The 18,489-nt window shown below is 32.8% G+C and overlaps 1 protein-coding gene across 1 annotated transcript in view; it reads right to left on the minus strand.

The window, feature by feature from the left end:
• Positions 1 to 408: 408 nt before the first annotated feature.
• Positions 409 to 18,489, minus strand: part of LOC127736240 (sacsin-like) — a 54,104-nt gene continuing 36,023 nt past the window's right edge. The window contains exons 8-9 of the mRNA XM_052246826.1: positions 6,812 to 17,757; positions 409 to 5,296 (exon numbers count right to left, since the gene is read on the minus strand). Of these exons, the coding sequence (XP_052102786.1) occupies positions 5,015 to 5,296; positions 6,812 to 17,757 (11,228 nt within the window). The 3' untranslated portion in view covers positions 409 to 5,014. The remainder of the gene's footprint in view (positions 5,297 to 6,811; positions 17,758 to 18,489) is intronic.

Consider the following 18,489-nt stretch of genomic DNA (forward strand, 5'->3'; position numbering starts at 1 on the left):
AATTATAGGCATCCATCAAAAGAAAATTCAATTTAGAGTGTCCACATATATATATATTTTCAAAAACTTGACTCACTCATACATTTTAATTCAAATTAGGGCACCCTTCACCTAAATAACATAGATTGTATTAGAGAAAGCCCAAAAGAAACAGGGGAAAAGAAAAGGTTTTCAGACAGTCAATTTTCAAAGCAATTTTGATGCAACAAAACCTCATCTATATCTCAAATTAATACAAGAAATCAAAAGAACATTTGATGTAAAATATACGCTAGTATATTCATTTTAAGCAAATTAAGGACCTAAAAAGTAATCATAAAAAAATTGGCAAATCCTGTTATTTTTAAAGATTGATGGTGTAAGTCATGTGATGGCCAATACAGCTGGGTATGTGTACAAAGTATAAAGTTGATGTTACCAGACATTTATTGTAAGTTTTCAGGGAGCATTAAAAAATAGAAAAAAGAAAAACTATATAGAACAAACAATATATCTAATAAACCTGTAACATTTAGATTGTTTATTTTCCACTCAAAACAAATCAAACATTTGTGTGTATAGAGCAAAATGTCATTTATTCAAAATTTATCATTAATTGAGAATGACATATTAACAATATCAATAGTAGCAAATAAATGACAATGACATTAAAAAGCAAAGGTGGGGTTTATATAATAATCAAACCAATAAAAAAGTATAATCAATTAAATACACACTATCAGGTCTTTCTTGAGACATTCATTACCCCATACCAAATTAATAAAACTAAAAAAAAATTTAAAACCTTATATGAGGTGCATCAGATAAAAAGCGACCTTACGCAAATGAATATCAATACATCTGTTAACCTATTTCAGGTTGAAAAAAATTTCTACTGAAAGTCTGTAACGGTTTGAAAATCAAGTTGTTATAAGAACCCTACAAAACAGACAAAATTCATCTTCTATTTCGGATTTGAATGTTCAAAAATCAATCAGTCTTATAAATATACATGCACTTGCATAAAGCCGATTTCTATCCAATGCAGCTCATATCATAAATTACAAATAACAAAAGAAAAAAGCAGAAGCAGTCAACAGTTGGTCACTGAAATCAACATGGCTTACATTCATGACCACATTGATATGCCCCTGGTCTTAAAAGAGTTTATAGGAAACTTAATTTCTATAAGGAATAAACAATTTGCAAAAATGCAGTTATTCAATAAGAAAATAAAGGCTTTTATAAGCCTAAAACAAACAGAAGTCAAAATCATGAGCTTATCAATTTTGATATTTTGGTCTGTGCTGGTAGTATTTAAATTTTTTAAGGCCCATATCTGATAAAAATGTTGAAAATCAATTTCAAACATTATTTTAAGATTGTAAGTATTCTAATTCACTGAGGATTTTAATCATAAAAAGCATGTTAACTTTAAACAAATGAATAATTACTCATAATTTATATACAGTGATACTAATAAGCAAACATTTTTTTTTTTTTTTTTATAAGTATTAGTTGATGGTTATAGCTGTTCAGTTTATTATAGCCTTTTGATTTTTCTAAACATTTGTTTTACACTTATTGTCTTAAGTGTGACTGTTGAGGATATTTAATACATATGCATTATGTCCGATGAAATGACATTTTGTATCAATTATTATTTAAAAGCAAAAAACAATTAGTAAATTATTTAACCAAAACCATTGATCTTCAGGAGTCATTTTGAATTTAATAATGAGAATAATTCCATAATTTGGATAAATGTTAAGCTATAAGATCAGAAAACTAGAGGCTCTGAAGAGCTTGTGTCGCTCACCTGCATTTTCAACAATGGCCACTGATCAGTGAAAATCATCAATATAGGGGAATAACTCTAGTAAGAGTTTACTGACAATTTCAGACATGTTGACATATTTATAGATCTTATTCTGCTGATCATTTATTTATAAAAGTTTCTATTTATCTATAATAGTTTTCAATATAATAGAAAACAAGAGGCTATCAGAGTGACAGCAAACCGATTTCCTGCAGAAGTCAAATTATAATCAATAAAATTAGATATGATTTAACCACTATAAAACATTGTCAGATTCAGCATATCAAAGAACCCAAAGAATTCAATTTTTGATGAAATTAAACAAAATTTTCATTTAGGACCATTTGGACCTTAATGTGGTATTATCTTATTAATAATGAAAATAAAAGGTTTAATTTCAGCTTTTTAAAGAGCCCTATATATATTCAATATATGTTGAAATCAAACACAGTTTAATTTTGGACCCAGATTTTGGACCAACTTGAAAACTGGGTCCAAAATCAGAAATCTAAATACTAGTATATGTTTATTAAGACAATTTAGCTTAGTTTTTAAGGGCAAATGATACAGTTACAGGGGAGGTAATGACGTTGCTTATGTAAAATGTTATTTTCGCGACGTCAAACTGTGACATACCTGGAAAAGATACAATGTTTCGACTGTCTTTTATTATATAAACTGATTTAACTTGAAAAGGAGTACATGGACCCCTCTTTTTTAAAATGGCATTAGGTTTGATTACGTATGAAGATTATTTGTACCAATTTTAATGAAAAAGTCAACATGGAAATTTTTTTAAATTTGATAAATATACCGCAAAAAATGCAGTTTTTTCCTAAAATCCTGAAACTTTGTTAAAAATTAATTATTTCCAAAGAACTATTGTACATATTAAGAGCATATTATGTAAAGAAGATTTTCATAATGTTTCTACAAAATTCAGCTTGTGTTTATCTGTTGAAATAAAAAAGTTAGGTGTGTCTATCGAAAGGATAGAAATGTCCAAAAAACCGAAATTTTGAGTAAAAGTCTAAAATTTCGACCCCTTTTATCTCTTAAAGTAGCACATGACGGTTTATTTTTTTTTACATATTTGAATTGTTTAGGTGAAAAAATAGCTTGTATGCAAATTTTTTTTAAAAATTCATCATGGGATCAAAACTGTATTGTATGCCCTTTAAAGGAGTTCACTTCATAAATATATATATATATATATAATATAGCATTCAGAAAATTAGTTTATACAGAATAACAAACAAACCTAACACAAAATCATCAAACAATTTACCAAAGAAAAGAAAAAAAAATTCCAAAATGTCATTTATCATTAATACAATGTCTTTTAAAAATCTATAAAACTTATCTGTAAGTGTAATCAAACTTTATATATATAATTAACCATTTCTTTTCTAAGGGAAATAACTCAATCACATAATAAGTACCACTTTTGACTATTGGAAAGGGATATAACTCAACAACGAGAAAAGCTAAAAATGTGAAAATTGAACTTGACCTTCATTTAGTCACAGAAACAACATATCTAAATTTGAAAAAAATTTGTCAAAGCGTTTTCATGTTAATAAACTCACACTGTTTGGCAGCCGCACGCCCGCCCCCCGTACATCCCCAAATCAATAACAGATTTTTCCTTTGAAAATCAGGTTAAAAATCGTATTTTATCCTTATGTTCTATTTTTAGCCATTTCGGCCATGTTTGTCGGCAAGTGTGTAAATTGGACACATTTTTTAAACCAAGTACCCCATTAATGATTGTGGTCAAATTTGCCCAGTAGTTTCAGAGGCGATTATCTTTGTACATAAGTTACAGATAACAATGGACACCATTTAGTGATGGGAAAAGCTCACACTTGTCAGCTAAAAATGTTAAATATTTAGAAACTAAAACCCTGGTAAGCGCAAATTTTATTTTGTCCCTATCAAGAGACTTACACATACTACATTGTTTATGGAAATACAGACTGATGAACATGATAGGCAACAAACCTTTGAAGTGGATACAAAATGCAATGAGAAGCTATTGCAGATGCTGTTTGGGTTTAGCCAGAAATTCTGTAAAAGATAGGGTCAGACGCCCCATACATATATTTGGGCTGCAATAAGATATTAATAAGCTGGTTTGAACTTATCATTTAGAGGATATCTCAGAAAACATAAAAAAAAACCAGCAGTTTATAACAGACAATTTGTGCAAAATCAAATAACATACCTGTATTAGTGTTTACAGCCACAATAAATAGGGCTCATAGAAAAAGTAATCATGTAAATAAACATGAAAAGAAACAAGAGGCTCTCAAGAGCCTGAATCGCCCACCTGTTATTTTTTTGCTTAAATCTTTTATCAATGATTATTTTTGCTTTTCAATATATATTAATGAGTGGCTTAAAAATGCCATTTAAAAATTATTGTATCTGTCATATTTTCTTCAAAAGCAAATAAATGCATTTTACCCATATGTTCCATTTTAGCCATAGTGTCTATGTTTCTTGACGTACAAGGAAATGAAATACTAAATTTATACTAGATTCATTTGAGAAGACTTTTAAAGTTAAAAAACATAAAACAACTTGTGTAAAATTGTCCTTAAAGGGCAATAACTCCTTAAGGGGTCAATTGACAATTTTGGTCATATAAACTTTTTGTAGATCTTACTTTGTTGAACATTTTTGCTGTTTACAGTTTATACCTATCTATAATAATATTCAAGATAATAACAAAAAACTGCAAAATTTCCTTAAAACTACCAATTTAGTGGCAGCAACCCAACAATGTTCAATTCGTCTGAAAATTTCAGGGCTGATAGATCTTGACCAATGAACAATTTTACCCCGTCAGATTTCCTCAAAAAGTTTTAATTTTTGAGATATAAGCCAAAAACTGCATTTGACCCCTATGTTCTATGTTTAGCCATGGCGGCCATGTTTGTCGATGGATAAAAACTTCGGATACAATTTATAAACTATATACCTTAAGGAACATTAAGTTAAAGTTTGAAGGTATTTGGCCCAGTAGTTTCAGAGGAGAAGATTTTTTAAATAGTTTACGACGACAGACGACGACGTACGCCAAGTGATGGCACAAGCTCACATGGGGCCCTTTGGGCCTTGGTGAGCTAGTAAAGAACTGGGTGAAAATTAATAAAAAAATTGATGGTACATGTTTAAAATCCAACAAAATGAGGTAACAATTTTACACTATCACTGAAAATAAATGTCATCTACTGTGTTAACTATTTTTCTGGCAAGTTCTACACTTTCTTCAGCATCTTTCTGTGTATATAGTTCTGCTGGTGTCTTCGGAAACTCCAGAAGTCTTGGATAACGTAGTCTGGAATAATTTACAATTTTAGTTTGCAGTTCATCCACTAGCTGTCTCAAGTCTGCATTTTCATACACAACAGGCAACATCAAAGAATGGTCATTGCTGACTCCATTTGCGTCTTTTGAAACTTGAACTGCTTTCAAAGCCTTTTCAGCAGCCTATTATTAAAAAAAAAGAAAATATGATTTCCTTACACACGTTTCATAAAAAATAATTAAAAAAATGAAGCGTTTCATTAACAATAAACAGAAGCGTTTCATTAACAATAAACAGAAGCATTTCATTAACAATAATCATAAGTTTAAACACTTACAATGAGCAACATGTGGAGCCTCATTTGTTTACCTTATCGGAGTTCCTGATACCAACCCCAGTTTTTGGTAGGGTTTGTGGTGCTCAGTCCTTAGTTTTTTATGAACTTATATTTTCATAGTCTTCTTTTTTTCCCCATGGCATTGTCAGTTTAACTTGACATGAGTTTTGAAAGTAGCCCTTCCCCCTCTTTTTTAATGCTCATTTTGACCAAGTTGTTTTAGAAGGAAAGGCAAGATGGATAGAGATGGGGACTTTGATGTTTTAAAAGAGACTGATATTATTAAGTCTGTATATTTAGCTAGTTTTTTTTGCATTATAGCGACTATTATTTTTCATACATAAACTAATGTCTACCCCAAATAAAAAAAATTAATTTCCTTCAAATTAGAAAATGTAAATCAATTTTGGGAAGTGTTTTATACCTATATATCATATCAATTTAAAATCCTATCACAAAAAAAATGTCTATAAAATTTGTGCTGACAAACAATCTTAAATATAACAAAAGAAATATCCTACCCGTATGTAATTTTGAAAGTCAAGTTGCAAATGTTGATATTAAAAATGTCAATATTCACATAAAAACTATGCAAAACATTCAAATTCAATGAACTATGACGGAAGGAGTTGCAGGGCCATAAAATCTTTTGAAATGAAATATGCCAATGCAAATAAAACTGCTTACTAAAAAATATAATTGAGTTATCATAAGTGGTTCCCCTTAAACTTAGTCTGTAATTCAGTGGATTTTGTTAGTTGCTGTCAGTCTTATTCGTTTTACATTTCTTGTTTTGTTCAAAATCAAGATGTATTTTTTTTTCGTTTGGAGGTAACACTTAAGCTGATATTCATCATAATTTTTTTCTCATTACTCACTGCCAATGTGACACCAGGAATAAATTTGGAACCATATTTCATACCTTAATTTGTATCAAATTACATTGACAACCTAACCAGCAGATCAAAATGTTTCTCAAAATTTGTGATTTTTTAACATCAATTAAGTTTTTATTATCACTATTTTCCCCCTTAATTTCACAAAAAATTGTAAGGGACCTGTGATCATGGACAAACATTGCGATTACTATAATTAAGGGACAAACAACTAGTCAGTGGGTATCTAATTATGAATAACATAAATTATCTACCTTTTGAATATATACATATATAGCGGAATCCCATATTCCAATAAAAGCTCATCAAATAAAAGTAGAAATTATTTTTTGATTACTCTACCTAATAAAACATTGTTTTGTCTACAGACTATAGCAGAAGAATTCTGTACAATCAGAGCCATATCAAATTTTTTCACCCTTACCAGGATCATAAATAATTAATTTCTGAGCTTATTTTTTTACCTGTTGACTCTGGACACATATCCAATTGTAGGATTTTTCCTTGACAAACTCCAAGGCTGAAATGGCAGCATCTATGTCATATTTAGCTTGTTGAATCCAAACTCTACCCATATGAGGCTGGGGATCTGGAACATATTTCTTTGTATAACTCTGTCTGTTTCTATTTCTTCGCCTATATCCACCAATTATATCATCTGCAAATCCATCCATGTCAAACGTGTAACATTTATTTGATGTTCCACTTGATGCTCTTTGCATGTATTCCTGCCAATATTGTCCTCCATGTTCTCTGTATTTATCTATTTTGGATGCGTCAATGTTTCCATCCTGCAATTTCTTGACAAATTCTCTTACATGTTTGAACACTTCAGTACAAAAGCTTGAATTCTGATTTTTATCTGGATGCCAACGTCTAATCAGTCTCCTGACAACTCTTTTGAAATCATCTTGTCCAAGCTTCCACGCATCTACAAGGGTTTCTTCAACCAGTTGGAATATTTCTGTTAGTTTTTCATTAGTGTATGATCTATTGCCATCAGTATATACCTCAAGTTCTGATGATGTTGAATCAGACGGCCTTTCCATTCTGTATAGTCTGTGTGATCTTGCCTCTATTTCCTGACCTTCGCCAACATTTATGAGATAGATAGGAAATCTTTCATTCTCATCTGAAATTCTTTTAATTACTTTTACATATATGTAAACATGTACACTATCATTGTTTGAGTGCCCACTGTTATCATAATGTTCATACACAACAGTTTCGCCATCCTCAAAGGCTTCAAAGTCAGCTATAAGAAAGTCAACCAAACTCTGCTCTAATGCTGTTCCTGGTGCAGGATACCAAAACATATCTTCAAACTTAAAGTCAATATCAACTGCTCCATATTCATCAAGAATTTCATTTATGGTGTCAAAACTAGAATCAAAATAGGCTAGACATGTTTGAATGCCACTAACTTTAACCTTGTCTTTGCAAATACAAGAAATAATTCCGGCTATACTGGAACCATTCTTTGATATCCATTCTGATGTTAAGGACATTTCATTTTTTATATACATAATATTTTTTCCATTATTAAAGTATAATCGTTTGTGTACTATGCTACCGTGCACTTGCTCTCCTTTGAATGAAAGTGAGGTTTGCAATACTGGCAATGCTAACACACGAAAAGATCTCAGCCTTGATAGCATTTCTTGCAATTCACTTTCTTCTAATTTTGCACCAGATGATTTCTGGCGTGTTTTCGCTAGTCGGGATACAATGTACTTCATTATTTCCCCAGATACAAATGCTTCTAATTTTTCAGCCATCTCACTTCTGACTGTATTTGATGAATTCAACAGTTCTTCTGAAACTATATCAGAAAGTATTTGTGGACGCATAGAGATTGGCAAGGTGCAAAGCAGATAATCGGGATCAAATTGTTTGCTGTGTTTTTTCACCGTTGTCCAATCACATATAAAGTCTATAACAGTCTGGTCTCTAAGACGCCTTTTTAATCCATGATTATCAATTATAACCAGCTGGTCAGAAGGTTTCAGCGTACTGTTGTTGTCTAATATATAAAGAACAGTTTTGTTTTCCACCAATGAATCCAAGTTATCCTTTCGTGAGAGACATTCAAAAACACCTAAAGTAGCCTTCTCTATTTGTTTCAACTCGTCAAGAATAATAATTTTTGACTCCTTTGCAGTGGATTTTATTGCTGCAAGAACTCTACAGTAATGCTCTATTGAAATGTTTTCTGAAGTGCCAAGTTTCTTAAAAAGTGGAAAATATTGCCCAAAGTGTGTTGACGCTTTAAGTAAATATGGTATAATTTCAGAAAACTTTGGTAAATCAATAACGACATGTTTTGCCTGAACAAATTTGTTATGTTCTATAATATATATTATGGGTGATGTTGAAAATCTAATTTTTAATTGTCTCATTTCAGCGTCTGGTATATTGTTTTCCAAATATTCATAAAATATTGTCATCAGCTGTTTATGCTCATCCACAGTCTTTGGGTGATGTTGCAATGAGTAGCATACCTTGTGAACATGTGATACAACACAATCAATACTTGGTCTTGCTTTGATGTGTAACTTTTCCTTCAGTATTTCATCCGTGGGAACAGCATATTCTGGTAATATACTATCCATTGTCCATGCCAACATGAAATATTTGTGTTGAACACCATCTTGGAATGAAATGAGCTTATCTGTGGAACTTTGAGCACTTATGAACCTGTATTTATCTGGTACAATATATGGTGTAATGAAATTAATCCTACTAATCTCTCTCATGAAGGAAGTTTCATTTGTATGTGTGCTGCGGTGAAAAAGATGCTTTATCAGTACCTTTGCCTGATCTTCAGACTCACTGTTTTTTCCATTTTGTTGAATTTGTCTAGCAAATCTCAAGAATAAGGCTTCTGTCACAATACTTTTCATTCCTGCAGTTTCCATAAATATTTTCCAAACATTTTCACAAAACGGCGCAGGAGGCAATTCAGACGGATCACATAATTTAGCACATACAGAATTGTGTGGGCTGAAAAAACAATTTGCTTTATTCAAGACGCCAGTTTCAGCTGCTGGAATGAATGCTAGTTCACTTAATGAGGACTTGATTTCAACATAGTCCATCAATTCATCTCTCACAAATTCAAGATGTTTCAAATGAGCTCTCCTTTCCATATTTGCAAAGTTTGGAAAGATAAATGTGGTATATAATACGAGAAGTGGATGTCTGTATAACTGGTCAGTTGGGTAACATAATCTACATCCTAAGTTTGAATACAACTTTTCATGGTAGGCATTGTGCTTCAATAGAATTGTATTAGTTTTTTCAGAGAGTTCTTCCAATCCATCCTGCACAAACAAGTTTTCACATTTCACCACAAGGGTTGTAGATGTCTCATTTAATGCTTTCAAATCACCTGTCAATGTTGTGAATAAAGGTAAACCTTTTAACTTCTGCTTTTCTGACATCTTAAATCTGTCCACAGTCTCAGCAAAGAATGTAAGAATTTTGTTGCAATCATGTTTTGTAAGAAGATGCCATTTGCATATATCTCTATGAAAAAACAAGCATTTTACAACTTTATCAGGTTGTTGTTCAGTTGCTACTAAATCACGAGTGTGCTTTGACTGTAGTGTGTAGCTAGCAGGGGATGGCAAGCCAAGCTTTGCTAAGATATTCTTCAAACTTAAATCCTGACTGAACGGAGATGTAAATTCCATTTTATGAGGTCGAAAACTATTCAAATCCAAAACTGTAAATGCCATTTCAAATGAAACAAGCTTCAAGCTTTTATCCTCCAATTTACATGGGAAAAGGCACCATTCACTTAATTTGTAACGTACATCAAAAAAATCATTCAAACATAACCAAAATCCTCTCATCCATGTGTCATCTAGAAGCTCCTCATTTGGCCAACTAATTGGTCCTTTTACTTTTAAGACTGATGCATCTATTGATATTGGAAGCAGTTCAAGTAAAAGTTCCATAGTCAAATTTCTAAAGCTATCTTCAAATCCCCTTAGGAATGAAACTTCATCTTTGTGAACAAAGAGGTCACTTGACTTTTGGAAAAGGTAGCAGAAAGATGACAGAACTGTTTCGTTATTTGTTTCCAAAGTGTGTATAACCGAGTCATTAGATACTAGGAGAGGGGTATTTGATAAGTTTTCTATTTTCAAATCTTCATACTTCTGGCAAAAATGAAGGACACACAAAAGTTTGTCAATACTATTGAATGCTGTTTCAAGTACTGGTCTAGGCAAAGAGTCTATGAGGCATTTATCCTTTGCATTTGTATTCCATGACTTCAAAAACTGAACAGTTCTTTTTGGGCTGACTCTGCATGGACAAATACAAGTCTCATCAATTCTGTCATCTATGCAGACTTCATCATCCGTTGTTTTGTGTTCCTGCATATGATTGCATGCCTTTTCAATGCTTTCATATACATATGCTGGAGTACAAACAAGTTTCATTCCAAGATTAATCAAAATAAGGCGCAGTTCCTGTTCTTTGTTAAATGTACATGTTCTTTGTGTACTATTACGAAACAAGGAAATATTTGAAATATTAAAATCAGGTAGGACATTTTTGATTTCAAAATATTTGTGCAATTCATCAAACACTGCACTGAATGATTCTTCATTGTTTTTAATTGCTATCCACTTAAAGATTTGACTTCCAGGACTAAAGCTGTGCTGATTTTTCTCCTCAAATGAATGTTCTGTACAACTATGAAGCATGAATGAAGGACATATTGGAAAAAGTGCTAATTCACGTTTAACACTGCTGTTGTATATTGCAAAAGTCAAAAGTCTCCAAAATCCTTCTGAAGTATTTTCAAAGATTGGAAATTTCTTAAAATATGTTGCCAGGGCATCTGGACTATAACCTTCCAGATAAATATCCCTAAAATACTCCAAACAACTGGCATAAGAATGTGAAACAGGTTGTTCTATCAAGCATCTATTCCAAATGTATCGGATATCTTCCTTGTGAGTTCCACCAAAAATATTACTTCGATTCTGATCCAAGGCAAAATGCCCATTCACATATGCTGGTAATCCTGTTTCAATAGGCAATGGTAAGAAACAAAATGCTTTACCTTCAAATTCTAAATTCACAGATTTACTGATTGCTGTTCCACTTCTGGGTAATAGTCCTATTCGACCTTCAGAAAATTCAGAGATCAGTCTCCATGGTACTTTTGAAGGCTCAGGGAATCCAAATACTTGAACTATGAGCCAAGTAGTATTATGGTATCCATTTTTAATACTGACTTCATATCTCACTTCACTAAACTTAATTTTGTCCAATTGTTTTTCCCCCCCTTTTAGCAACTTGGATTCTTCTTTCATCTTTGAAAGAAATTCTACTCTTCGTTCTTCATCACTTTCTGACAAGCTTAGTTCTACACTTGACCCAGGCAGCCAGGTACCATTTTGTCCAATGCGAGAGATACTGATTTTTTTAACATTTGCCAAAAATAAAAGACTTTGCTCCATATTTAATTCCATTTCTGCAAACATTTTTTCGACAGACTTAATATCCGAAGGGTCCTTTGAAATATATGGGCTGTCACTTTTAGTACTCTCTTCTGTTCTCAACGGTAAACGGAACCATGTCCCTGTTTCTGCAGGCATCTCCTTTTGCAAATATGTATGATAAATGTCACCATAGCTTTCTTCAATTATTTTAAGGTCTTCAATTTGCATCCCAGGTGTGTCTGGGTCAGCTACTGGTACATAGGAACAGAGTGGGTCAAAAACACAGTAAGTTCCACCATTTGGTGTTGCAGATCCACGAGTCAAAAAGGAAGGTACATCAGTCAGATGATAAACAGCATTAAATCCTATACCAAACTGTCCAGTTTTCAATGGATCATCTCCTTTACTTCCTTCTCCTAAGTTTTGAATTCCTTTCAAATCGTCTTCTGAGAAGCATGTGTCATTGAATACACATATTGCAGGTCCTTGAAGTGGTGCCCATTTTTCATCAAATATTTTATCAGTAGGATGATCCCGCAGATCTAATACAAAATGAATTTCACTTGCCCCAGCATCATCGGCATTTTGCAGCATTTCATTAAGAACAGAATGATCACGTGGATAGGCTGAAATTATTCCTCTTAGACGTGTAACAAGCTTCTCCTTTTGCCCAAATGGTATGCCACTTGAAAAACGTGATAGATGAAATTGACGTTTTGATGGTACTTCCAATTGGTATATGACATTTGACCTCACTTCTGAATGAATGATATGTATATCTTTACTTCCACGAAGAAATCCTGGATATTTGTCATCAAAGCATATCTCAGATAATGGACGTAGGTAACATTTATTATCTGGTACAAACACTGTTTTTTTATCCTCTGGTGTTAGAACTTTGGTCTGATATTCCAAGGCTGAACGCAGGTTATCTAAAATGTTCACAATACTTTTAACTTCTTTCTTTGACAATTTCATTTCATTTACCTCCATTTTTTTCTGTTGTAAAACCGATATAAACTTGTGAGAGTCAAAATATTGTGGGATTTCCATATTTCTCCAAAGTCTTGGATATTCATTTGAATTCACCTTGTAAAGGTAAGGAGAACAATCTCCTTTCAAATTGTATGCAAGCTGATCTGGTTTCATGACCACTGATTTTAAACAAACTACTTTCTTGAACTGTATTGCTTTGAACCTTTCCGCAGTTTGTTGGTATGGTCCATTTTCTGGTAACAGGCTGTTCAATTTATTGTACAAGCTAGCACAAATCTCTTTTAAATTCGCAGAAAATTCAAAATTCTCCTTTCCAAGTATTTCAAGTTGTGTAAGAGCATCATCAATTGTCACTTTCTTTGCATCAATAAATTGTAGAACATTTTCTTGTAAAAGACCATTCATAGAATCCAAAATGTAACCAACGGATCCAACTACATTTCTATCCATTGGATTAAACATCTCAGATGGTGACAAGAAAGTCTCATGTAGCTTCATATCTTCAGCCTTCCATGGTAAAGACCAAAAAGCTGGTTTACTCATTACAGGAAGAAACTGAATTGTCTGCAGCTTTTCTTTCACATCCATGTGTTTATCTGAATTGTTTAACAGGTAACTAACAATTGCTTTTGATCTTTTGAAAGCCATATCAGATGTTAAATTTCTTACAGATTGTGCTCTATCTGTCAAAAGAGGTGAAGTAATACTTTTTCCCATCATTCCCAACTGTACCAAAACATCACTATACTTGTCAAATTTAGGTGTTACAAATCTACAATCACTTTCCTCAAACATGTCACCAACTAATCCAATCTCCTCGACTAAATCCTGAGGACGTCTCAAAATTCCATTCTCTGATGGTTTTACTGGAATGCATTCTTTTATCTTTACAAGTTCATGTAATGATGGCTCCCTAAGTGCTTCAGTTAAAAGTTTGTCCCTCTTTGCTGACATTCCATCTTGGTGCCAATATTTCTCTTTCAAGTAGGGGAAAAAATACTGTCGGAAAAAGTTGTCTTTTGAGATAATTCTATTCTGAAGGATTTTAAAATCGTTCTTACACATCTCTTCAAAATTAGTAAAGATGTGCAATGGCATATCCATAACATTGGTTTCATCATACTGGAATTCTAACATACACTCGTATGCAATTTGACCATTTGAACTCTCTCTAAATTTTGGATCTAAGAATATAGAATTGCTGACTGAACTCCTTACTGCAGTTGATTCATTACTCTTTCTATAAAATACATGAAAATCTTGTTGTAAAATACTCTGGTAAAATGAACGCACTAACTGATTTGTATCATGATAAGAAGTAGCAACCTTATTCGGCCATAGCAACCAGTATTCTTTCTGTAGTATTCTGTCATCAACTCTGCTTGCTACAGATGTCATAAGATTGATATAGGCACTTTGAATTACATCACCAAGCATATTATCATTCCAGCTGCTACTTTCATTTGTTTTGTCATCCTTATTAAATCGTGTAATACTTTTTCTATCTTGTTCCACCATGAAATGACCATTTATATGTACTGGCAGTTGGGTTTCCATGGGGAGAGGCAAAAAGCAGAAAATACGACTTTCTTTATAAAATCCTTTTCCTGGAAGATCCTTCAAATCAACAAAAGATATGATTTCATTTCCAAATCTTTTTATTGGAACAGCAACACTGCCAATAGGGACAGCACCTTGAGATTTTAATCTATATGCTAATTCAAATGAATGAATCCCTGTTCCCCAGGAAATAATCCATGACTGAACTTTCTCTAAGGTCTGAAACTCGTTTGATAATACATGAGCTGACTCACTCACTTTAATGCCAATATCAACAACTTGCACTGGGAAATTAATTTCTTTATACTCTTCTTCCTTCATTGCTGCTGTTATTGTTTTCAGTATGTTAAATCCATGTTCTTTGGGTGTCAATTCAGTGTTTTCTTTCCATGTTTTGAATAAAAGTTTCATATCCTTGTCAGGATTGAGACCTTTTGAATCTAAATGATATACACAAATTTCCTTGACATTCTGCGTAAACAAAAGTAAATTTGCAGCTGAATCCAAAAACTTTTTCAATAGCTCCACAACTTCCCTCTTTGTGTACTGTTTATCTGTTATCTCACTCTCTGATGCCTGATTCTGTGTTCTCAAAGGTAATCGAAACAAAGTATTGTTATATTCATCTTTGTTGTTTGGCTCCAAATTACACCCAAAAATATCATTGTATGGTTTGAATTGATTTGGAAAGTTTTTCCTATATTTTTTGGTTAGTAATAATTTCAAACCAGGGTTTGAACCGATAGCTGCTTCGCCAAGATGAGATAAATGTGGGTCCAAAATTACTAAGGTGTTCTTGCTCACAAAGCTTGGAACATCAGTAACATTGTACACTGAACAAAATCCAAGTCCAAATTTTCCAATCTTTTCTGTATCCAAAATTTTTGTCTTCCCACCAAGTTCTATTATATTTTTGAAGTCCTTTTCTTCAAATATAGCATCATTGTACACCCATAAGGCAGGTCCATGACATTCAGCCATTCCTTGATCTAAAAGTCCATTTCTCCATTCTAGGTTCTCTCTTTCATCATAAAGGAAGCATACCTTGGTGGCACCAGCATCATCAGCATTTTGTACAAGCTCCTTAGGAACTGCAAATCCATCAGTATAACTATCTAGTAGTCCAGAAATTCTTGTTGTCAACTTCTCTTCCTGTCCCCATGCCAAAACTTCTGTATTCTGATTGTAAATGAATCGCTTGGTGATAGAGGCAACACCAAGTTTTGATGCTAATTCATTTACAGATGGATGAACATATATGATTTTTTCCTCTTTTTCCTCACAATCATCATCTTCATCATCATCATCTGGACAAAATGCAGTAGAAAATGGACTTTTCCCTGATGTATAAGTACACTTTTCAACTTTTTCAAATACAATACATTCTTCACTTTGTGAGTTGATTGGAATCAATATCTCTGACAATTCTGACTTGTTTATATCCATGGCAACAATTGATTTCAAAATATTATATGTTAATGTTCGGTCTTTTTCAAGTTCATTTTTGTCTACTGGTGTCTCTTCTACTGACATATACTTCTCAGAAATTCGCTGCAACAGTGACTTCAACACATAGAAATCTACATCTCTCTTCATTCCAAGTTCAAGAAATAGTTCACTGAAGTCTGCAACATCTCTGGCTAGTTCAAAGATGTATGGTTCTAGAATGTAATTTATGTGTTTATTCCCAATTTCCTGAACAACAATCTGAGCAGACATGAAACCTTGACTGTTTGTTGGAATACACTCCATTGCATTAAGCTTCTTGATATTTTCATTATTCAAACTACCTGCTCTCCATAGTTCATAGAGGTAACTGATGATATGCTTGGTTATATGTAGATATTCAGAGTTCTGTCTTGCCTCATATGAGTTAATAACATTTCTATAATGTTCAATAACATCATTTTGCTCTGGTTGTACACACCACTTATAACAAGCAGTAATCTGTTTTGAGAACAAATCTAGTCGTACCAGTGGACAAACTGTACCAATCAAATTTTTAAATTGCATGCTTTTAACTTCTTCTGGAGAACAGAATGTTTTGCTACTACACCATCTTAGTCCATCAGGATGGTCATCAGGCTTTTCTAGATCAATAGGAACCCATTTTATTCTCTTTATCCTTTGCAATGCCTTGTTACTTGATATGTCTTCATGCGTCTTCAAGTATGAAATTAAACTTTCAGCTTTAATGTACTTTTTTTCATCCATACCATTTGCAAACATACGTATACTGTTTGCTACCTGGACTACATCTTCTGAAGAAATGTTATCTTCAGTTTTTAGTCCCAAGGTTTGCATAAATGAATGTCTTAGTCCATTTTCTTGTATAAAGTTTTCATTTGGAAATACACCTTCCTCACCATAAAGCAAATTCTTAAGGAAGCTTGATGTTGGATCAAACAAGTTATTTACAGAGTGTAGTGTTCCATCTCCAGACGGCATGAATTTTAAAGACTTTGCTTTCTCAAGGACATTGTTCAATATTTGTGGTGGTCTTTCTTGTAGGTATATCATCAATTGTGTGTAATGTTTAACAGAATACTTGGTACTGTTTTCTAACATTAAATCAAGTGTTTGGTCAATACATTCAATTTCTTCTACATCAGTTGCTCGGAGAAGTTTAGCCAATTCTGCATGTTCTCTCTCCAAGTATTTTCTGGGATAACTGATACCTTCAGGATACATAAAGTCTTTCAGTATGAATTCATTGTCCTCTACAGACACCATCTCAGCCACCGATACATTGTCATGTTCACAGAACAAATCTAATTTCCGTAAAAATTGATATGCTTCTCTTGGAATATCTGAATGATGATTTGTTAGGAACTGTACCAATTCTTTCCTTTCATGGTCAGGACATTGCTTGTTTATCTCTCTTGCAATTTGTTGATGTCTGCTTGATAATGCAGCCATTTTGAAACAATTCAATACATTATCTATAATTGGGAGTTGAATGTATTTTCCTATAACATCTGTATGTGGAAATTTAATCATTTGATTTGGATGGAAAATGTCTACTTCAGTTAGGGTAACCACCTTCTCCAAGGCTGCTGGCAATGGATCATGATTGTCAAATCTAGAAAGCATATAATTTCCTTTCAAATTTACATATTCTAACACTAGGCTCTCATCAGTTGCACTATTGTTGATGTCTTCTACATCATCTGGACCAACAACAATAACAGGTATGCTTTCAAAAATTGAGAGATCCTCATATTCTTTTCTGGCAATTTCTTTCCATACTTTGTGAATCCAATCAATTCCAAGGTTTGACTGTGATGCTTGAACAAAGCGGCCATTCTGTTTCCTAATAAAATTGATGTCAAAGACTTTCTGTATAACACCAGGTAAGCATTCATCTGTTAAACATCTCAGTTGAAACAAACCTGAAATCAAGAACAAAATTTACATTAATAAGAAAATTTAGACTCTAACTACGAGTGAACTAACAAATGGGCAACACTGATCTGCAATATATACTACTGAAGCTAGTATACTTAATTACCTCCCCTATAAAAAGTTGGATTGGGACTACAAACCTTTATGCACATCCTTAGGTAGCTTTCTACTGTTAGCAATTAAAGTTTCACTAATATCTGTCTAGCTGTTTAGGAGGACGAGGCAAATAAAAAGACAGATGGATAGACCAGATTTTCTAATTGTTTTATCATTGATAAACCAGAAACTTATTAAAATTGAATGCAATCTGTTTAACATTATGCAAACAATTCCATACAAATGTTGAAATCAGAAATTGTGCATTTTGGCATACTAGGTATACCATAAAAATCTTACTTCAAAATATCTGAAAATAGGAAGTAGTCATTACTTAGTCAAGCTTATGACCCTAGATCTACTTTAAATTCATTAGGGATCTTCCTTCTGTTGTGTATGTGACCAAGTACAGTTGCAATTCAATATAATTTTTTTTAATTTAATTTAGGATCCAGGAAACCACTCTTGTGCACAAATTTCTTTTTTCATTAACTATGACCTTGATGTTAAATTCAGTAGCCTCAAAATCAAATAGGGATCCTCCTCTAATTACATATGACCATTAATCAATAAAATTGAGAATGGAAATGGGGAATGTGTCAAAGAGACGACGACCCGACCAA

This window comes from Mytilus californianus, unplaced genomic scaffold (assembly GCF_021869535.1).
Source record: "Mytilus californianus isolate M0D057914Y unplaced genomic scaffold, xbMytCali1.0.p SCAF_3, whole genome shotgun sequence".
Taxonomy (NCBI): domain Eukaryota; kingdom Metazoa; phylum Mollusca; class Bivalvia; order Mytilida; family Mytilidae; genus Mytilus; species Mytilus californianus.